This window comes from Nilaparvata lugens, chromosome 4 (genome assembly GCF_014356525.2).
Source record: "Nilaparvata lugens isolate BPH chromosome 4, ASM1435652v1, whole genome shotgun sequence".
NCBI lineage: Eukaryota > Metazoa > Arthropoda > Insecta > Hemiptera > Delphacidae > Nilaparvata > Nilaparvata lugens.
In genome coordinates this window covers 6,312,474-6,320,995 of record NC_052507.1, presented here as the reverse complement: position 1 = coordinate 6,320,995, position 8,522 = coordinate 6,312,474, and the positions used below count along the sequence as shown (strand labels likewise).

Genomic DNA, 8,522 nt, shown 5'->3' with positions numbered 1-8,522 from the left:
AGCCAATTTCACAACCCCGTTGGCTATAAATACTGGTGTAAATACAATTCAATTGCCTATGGTAACTAAAGAGAAGTTAAATACATCAAAGTTAAACTATAGCGATAAATATAAATATTTAGAAATAAAACTATAAAACAAACTCTGTTAACAGCTGGATAAACATGTAGTATTATTAATAATTTATAAGGATAGAACCCGAGAAGACAATAAATAAGGGAAATATAATATAACTACAACTATTTTTCTCTAATCTCATAACTAGTGGAGAAAGGACAAAATTACGTCAAATAAATTATTAATTTTCAAATAATCCATCACACTCATTCTGCTATTTGGTTCTCTAATCAGTTAAAGGATAAACAACAATTGACACACATTCTGTACCTACACGAATATACTAATAGTAGTCAACTTTTTCTAATAAATTTCTGACGTATAAATATGAAAATTTATCAGAGCCTTATTACACATAATATAATATTGCTCCACTTATTATATATATTTAGAGAACAATCATTCTAAGACAGGACAGTGAAACGTTTGATAAACATATTTATACGTCCGGAGTGTATTGTAAGCCGTTAAATTTAAGACCACTGAATAGACATCAATTCATTTTGCTACTGGAGAACATTTAAAATACAGGAATTGCTACTCACGTATGCTACAATACTTTTCGTTGCCTAATAACTTTCGTTAAAGTTAACCACCGTTAAGACTTAGAATGAGATATTGTATGTAAACTTCCGTTTCCCAACCGTAGGCCAATGCATCTATTATAAAATCTGATTTGGGGCCACCTATAACATGCTACAACAATAATTAATGACATCAAATAGTCTCATATATCTCTAAATGTGCTACACTACTGTATTATCAAATTTGAGTTTCAAAGAATCCTAGTTTCTAATTAGCTAAGAAATAGTGTAGGCTACATTCAACAATTAATACAAAATTAACGATTAAATTCTCTTTGGCCAAGTCAAGCGGTACCAGATTGCACATTCCTCATTGAATTAAGAAAAGTAACAAACATCTAAGAAATTTTCAGAAGTTTCCAACATTCAGAAACTTTTTTCTTATACAAATCATGCAAAAACCATTCAAGTTTGCAATCTCTCAAGATGCAATCAATAGTCAAGGTTCAAGGGTCTGTGATTAGAGTCCAACCATTTTGTTTTTGTATGCTCAATACTACAATAAAACTATTCAAGAATGATCAGAAATAATTTGAACTATGGATTGATCATCATCCTGACACAAATCCCTAACATGTCTTCCATTGATGGAAACTATTATGCAGTAATAAGGAAATTTATTAATAACGGAAAACGTTTTTGAAAAATCAAACTCAATTTTCAATTCATGCAACCTAAAAATAGTTGTGGTTTAAAAAAACAATGAAATATCGGGTGGATTGTAAAAAACGAAGAATTGAGTAACGGTTTTTATGAATTTCGATAATAATTCTAGTATTGATCAACGATTAAGGACAATAATTAAGCATAAATGTTAATCAGACATGAATTAGATTGATTCAGTATAGAATGTATGCATTGTTTCCTTGATTTGAAAAAAATGATATTAATCAAGAAGATCTCAATAGGAATCTAGATCAGCATCAGCATGAAATTTACACAAGAATGATTTTGTTAAATCCTCATTATTTTACTTTGATTGCCAAATTTTGTCACATATCCTTATGATCAATAGGAAAGTTCATGAAACTGAAATTAATGAAGTAACAAATAATCAAGTGAATGATACATTATATATATGATGTGATTATAGGTACATGATTAGTGAGTTATTATCTTGAAAGCTACCTTTTTTAGCACCTTGTATGAGAATAGCTATAAAAAACAACCATGACGACTAATGTATAAATACAGCAATGAAATTTAGAAAAAAAAATCAAGTGAAACTAATTCGATTTAATTTAGATTGAACAATATTTAAGTACACGAATCTGCATAATCTGGACCCATAACATTATCAGTAAGACCTTTTTGATATGGCCAAAGATGTACAGTAATAAAATTATTTTAGTAAATTAAGAGAGCATTAAATGGTAAAAACCGGAGCTGGTGGGAAAAACTCAGACTCCTTTCAATATTAGAATATTCGTCTTGTAGTAAAATTCAATCAAACAGCCTTTGGTCAACTTTACAAACATTCCAGGTTACAAGCGAAACACCCACAAATGAAACAAATTTCGATAAAAAAGTACTTGAGATTTCGCCTCACGAAAGACTAGACTGGTATTCATTATTTGTGCTTTAAAATATTTAGATGAGTTAGACATCCCCAGTATTTCATAATAAAAAACTACAGAGCTCCAATCGTATTGCTCTATGTAAGATAAAATTTGTTGAGCAGGTTTCATTTAAATGAAAAATTATTGCACTAAGCTCAAATTTGTTTACCAAAACTGAACGGATATGTGAAATTAATAATATTGTTTCATATATATTTATTGGATTAAGTTTGATAAGACACACCAATTTCAACAATTGTACCCACACAATTATTGTTGTACTATTCTATCTAACCCGATTACACAAAGGCTGTTCAAACATCACGAAGAAAATAAGAACAGTTTTTTAAAATTACATGTTCTTCAATATTCTAGGGCTCATAATAATTTGGTCTCATATTGTTATATATATTATTACTTGTTACATCATATCACATGCATATTAAAACAGGATTGTCTAAGGAAATCTAATAAACTTTACCTAAATAGTAGTAAGTAGGCTTCGGAGCCTGATATTAGTTTAGTAGCAGACTGAAACGATTCTCCAAATTGGAGAAAAGCGTATAATTATTATAGGAAAGCAAACTAACATCTAGAATGCTGAAAACATTTATTAATTAGACAGTCAACGTAGTAGATAAGTCATGGATGGTGTTAATACAAAAGTACAAAAAATCTAATTCAAATATATATTGCTTTGCAACATCTGATTATTTTGATATTAATTCCACTATCTATATGAGGAAAACTATAAACCTAGTTAAAAATAACACTGTTCCAAAATGAACTCAGAAAGCGTTGTTATTGCACTAACAAATCATTATTGAAATAGAACCATTTTCATAAAAGGCCGATTTCCAAAAGCAAAGTAATACTTTTAAATGCTATAAGCCATAATCTAATTAAAAATTATGCACTTGATTAAAATTCAAGTTTTCAGTCATTAGTTGCAAAAAATTTAAAATAAGACTTTAAATGACGGTGTGATATTAGAAAAATCGTAGTCTAAAAATAAAAAATCATATTAATTGAGCATATTAATTCGAAGGACAAATAGACTATTATAATATTGTAATCACTAGCTTTTAACACGCCGAAACATACACATCTATGAGCACTAAGGATATGAAAATTTTTAGAATGACTTTTGATTCGTGAAGTTTCAATCGAATGGCGATAACAATCTTATTCAATTTTTAGAAGCAAACCGTAATTGAAACTTTCTTTATTATCACATCAGGTTAGAAGTTTCAACAAATTTCAGGGCTCCAACTTGTGAAAAAACCTTTTCATCAGAAATTTGCCCAACAATAAATTACAGACTCTCGTTCCGGCCTACATGAATTGCACAGATATGACTAATATTAATTGCTCCTACGCCATCAAGGGGAGTTCAACAACTAACATCGATTCATGCAAATTGACAATAAGAAAATGTTTGACTCTATCCGGAATCTAGGGATTTAAACTTCCCATAAGCTAGACATTTACAAAAAGACACCCATAAAGGGTATTAAGATACTCGAACATTCATGATATTATGAATTATAAGTGGGGAAAATTCGTTATAAACCTTTGGGAAAATATTATAAGTTAATATCGTTATTAAGTTTCGTTGACTGTCGATAAATCTCAACAATAACAAAGAGAAATTAACACTTCAAATTGATAAACTTCAAAAATCAGTAAATCAACAGAAGAAACGGCGAAAAACAAAGATTTAATAAAACAATGGCACGTCTGTACAATGCAAGCAACATTTCATCACACTTCCTGTATACTAATTAGCCATTACGTATTTATCATGAAATAATATTTTGAAAAATTAAAATCTAATTTTGATTTTGACTTGAGGCTCCGGTTCACCTTTTCAAGAAATCATGAAAGCGAACTTGATAAATTTAAGATTTGTAACGATGACAATGCTGATGAAAAATAAGTTAATTTTGTAAAAAATTTAGGATCATAGATTTTATTTTAATCGGTTTGATTCATTTGTTTGCAAATAAAATAGTTCAATTAATTTTTAAGATTTGCAACGGTAACGATGCTGTTGAAAAATAAGTTAATTTTGTAAAAAATTTAGGATCACAGATTTTATTTTATCGATTTGATTCGGTTCTGTTTTCAAATAAAATAGTTCAATTAATTTTTATGATTTGCAACGGTAACGATGCTGATGAAAAATAAGATAATTTTGTAAAAAATTGAAGATCATAGATTTTATTTTAATCGGTTTGATTCAGTTCTGTTTTCAAATAAAATAGCTTGAACATTGTACGAATTTACTAAATTCGTAATTATTATGCTCATCTAAAATTCATTTTTTTCAAAAATATATATTTTTTTTAAATTGAGGATTAGAAATTTGATTCAGAGTTCCTACAAATAAATTTTCACATTTATAACGTTTCAGTGAGCAGCTTGTAAATTGCGCAGACTTGCCACTCTGACGAAGCTAATTTATAATCTATTGACCGAATTAAAATTATCCAATTTTTATTTAAGAATCTAAATTAGAATCTTTTTTAACTTTTGTCAAGTATGACAAAACAATAAAAACAGTATCGCATGATGAAAAGTTGCAGTTATTTGATACAGTACGCCCTTTAAGTTCAAAACTATTCAACTAGTGAATATCAGCTCAAAACAGTCGATAATCACTTTTAAAATACAACAATAACCAACCCTATTAACGTAATACAGTAGTACGTTAAGTAGACAAAATTCAAATCAATTACATAACGATACATCAGTTTAAACTATCCAATCTTACTGGATAGGCCAAATCTAACAATTATTCTCAATTAAATTTTCATTTGATAATAACTATTAAACTCAAACATAATATTGATAAGGTAGGTAAAAGTGAGGATTAAACATAAGTTAATCATCGATCATATCGAAATATCGAGGTGGATGATGCTCAATTTGACGATCAACCTGAAAAGAATCGATCATATATCGAATAATATTATCCAGGAAGATGGTGTTGATTGTATCGATTAAACTGAAGTAATAAAGGTGACGTGGAGTAGCTCAATTTGACAATCAACGAGGAAAGAATCGATCATATATCGAATAATTATCGAGGAAGATGGTATCGATTATATCGATTAAACTGAAGTAATAAAGGTGACGTGAAGTAGCTCAATTTGACAATCAACGAGGAAAGAATCGATCATATATCGAATAATTATCCATGAAGATGGTGTCGATTGTATCGATTAAACTGAAGTAAATAAAGGTGACGTGGAGTAGCTCAATTTGACAATCATCCAGGAATGAATCGATCAGATATCGAATAATTATCGAGGGAGATGGTGTCGATTAAGACGATGAGTAAATCAAGTTGACGTATAGAAGGAAGTAGCGTTGTGAGATACTCTACTTGCCCAAGTGATGCGTTGAAGTACAGAAGAAGTGATAAGTGTCAGGAGTCAAGAGTGATGGATCTGGAGTCGAAAGTGATGAATCTAAGAGGCATTGTTGCCGTCAGCTGGCTGACTGATGTTGCTGTCCAGGGTGATTGACAGAGCAATCCACATGAAAGATCTAGCCTTGCGTGTTGAAGCGCACAGCTCTTTGATGCTGTTACCCAGTTTCACGATGTCTTGAAAAAAGACAAACAAAAATTGGCATCAATTTTCTGTAATCTATATAATAAGAGAGAGTAGGGTTGTGTTTGTTCGTGTGTTCGTTTGTTCACATCAAAACATGTCAACTTGTGGATTGCATACCGGAAAAACGGGAATGATTTAGATCTCCAAATTTTGAACATAGATTCTAAAAATATCAATCTCGTGCACCTGGAAGCCCAAATTTCAATTTTCCTTCTAGATTTTTCAGAATTAATGTTCAAATTCATCTATGCTACCGTAGGCTACATGAAGTTTCATATCCCAAAGTGTGTCTGTTTATGAGCAGGTTATAAGACTACTATTTACGAACGTCTATGTAGCGCAGCGGTAAAACGCTTGCTTACGGAGTGATTGTTCCTCGGTTCGAATCCCCGATGTATCCCATTTTTTTTGTTCTTTCCTCGGTTCGAATCCCCGATGTTTCCCATTTTTTTTGTTCTTAATTTTTTCCCTCGAAACGTATTATTATCAATTATTTTTTGAAGGAATTTGTTTTCATTATTATTGAACTTGGATTTTATCAAATAATTATTTTTAATGTTAAATTTTGCCACCAGTACAAATGAATTGGACATAGTCTTCATGCTGTAGGCCTATAATTGAATTTCATAAGAAAAACATGAATAGATCACAATAAATTGAGAAATAATTTATATTCTTCAGTTATAATGTACTATCAGACACGAATTCCCAGTGAAACGAGTATTTTAGGTATTTTGTTTGGAATTGGGAAAACAAAAGGCTGCCTGATTCAAATTGAGGAGGATCCTAATCGAACTAAAATTTATTGATGTATTGGAAAAATCAATATGATTCTGTGAGGTTTCCAAGTATTATGTATTCTTCAGTTTTCTATACTATAATAAAGGAAAGAACTGTCTTATACACGTAAGGAATAGGGAATTATGTTTGACGCATCATCACGTCTGAAATATACTCAACTGATTAATTTGAAATTTTGCATATAGACTCTTCATTAACCGAGGATGGTTATTATAGGCCTATTTTCAAATTTCGATTATTACGTCAAGTTTTCATTTTGCAGTAAAAAAATAGACCCTTGCGAAGCACGGGTTACCTACTAGTAACAAATATTATAGTGGTACTGTGGGACTTATGTAGCGCCTCCGTCTCTGGAAGTAGCATCTCGAAAAAACCCTCTCACTGATGCTTCTCTCCTAAATTCTCGTGATCAAGCGCTCACCTTGGAGAAGTATACAATTGGGAACCACGAGTATTTTGTCTTTTTTCGTTAGGACTACTAAATAAAAATCGTATAATATGTTTCAATCACTTGATACTGGCAACATAGCCGAAACATGTTGTGATTAAACAATTTTTAAAAGGGTACTTAGATTTTTATGTTATTTATACACGAGTATTTTTCCTAGCCTGTAGACGAGTTAGAGGATAAGTCCGGGCCCCGATCAGGCCCAGACGGAACTGCGCAGGCTCCTCTGTGATACTCGCCTACCGACTTGGCAGTGCCGATGGGTAGTAGCTCGTATGTCACACCTCACGGGATAAGCTATGCTAAAGCATGTGCCCACTTGGAGGTGTGACGTCGCGGCCAGAACCCTGCCTCAGTCATTACGTGGATCGTCAAAAAAAATCACTCATGAAGCTATCCCCAAGTCCTATCTTTTGCGCTGACTTACTTCTCTACTATTTTAAGAGAAACAAATTTGTACTTTTTAATTGCAATTTAAATGTTATGCTTCCCTATAGGTGCGTTACTAAACATGACTATGGGACCCTTATTGAAAGGCATTTGTTTCTTTGAATGTTCTCACCTTACCTTCGATTTATAAATACATATTATTAATTTTCACCCATAAACATATCTCGAAACTGGTCACGAAAGCAAAAGTACACAATCATAACACTAGAAATGTCAACTTGTGTTTTCATTTTTTAATTAATAATGACGATTGTTTCAACATATTGCATGTTTTATGGCAATAAACGATGATTTGATTTGAAGTAGAAACAACATAGCTTTTAGACAGCTTAGGTTAAAACTGTATGAGAAAATACCTTCTTACACTGGTGCTAAGTTATACAATGAATTGCCTGCCGAGTTAAAATCCTAGTCAATAAGCATTTTCAAAAGTAGTTTATACAGCTTTCTTGCTGCAAAGGCTTACTATAGAGTTAACGATTTCTATGATAGCTAGTAGATATTGGCACTTACAAGTTGTATAATAGCACTTAATGTATTCAAATCAAATCAAATAGTTTTATTATTTTTTGTTCTTGAGCAAGAACTCATACAAATAGGAGTTTATATATTAGCACTTGAAAATTGTATAAATACAAGTATAAGTGCATTGCATTAATTATATCGGTTTAATTTTCTCCAATTTTCATATTTCATTGTTGCTTTCTTTAGCTTATTTCAAATTAATCTCTATGACGATGTTCAACTGTTTATTGTATTACATGTATATTATAATTTACTTACTTACTTTATTACCAAAAAGAAAACAAACAATTTACTCATACACCTACGTAAACGAGCAAAAATAAAATATACATAAATACTATGTTGAATAAATTAATATCTCATCTTATCTTAGAGTATAACAGTTTCGCAAAAAAATTTCCTTCAAGATTATTGA

The 8,522-nt window shown here is 30.9% G+C and overlaps 1 protein-coding gene across 1 annotated transcript in view; it reads right to left on the bottom strand.

Moving 5' to 3' along the window:
• Positions 1-2,336: 2,336 nt before the first annotated feature.
• Positions 2,337-8,522, bottom strand: part of LOC111062695 — a 32,056-nt gene continuing 25,870 nt past the window's right edge. The window contains exon 12 of the mRNA XM_039425607.1: positions 2,337-5,873. Coding sequence (XP_039281541.1) covers positions 5,737-5,873 — 137 coding nt within the window. The 3' untranslated portion in view covers positions 2,337-5,736. The remainder of the gene's footprint in view (positions 5,874-8,522) is intronic.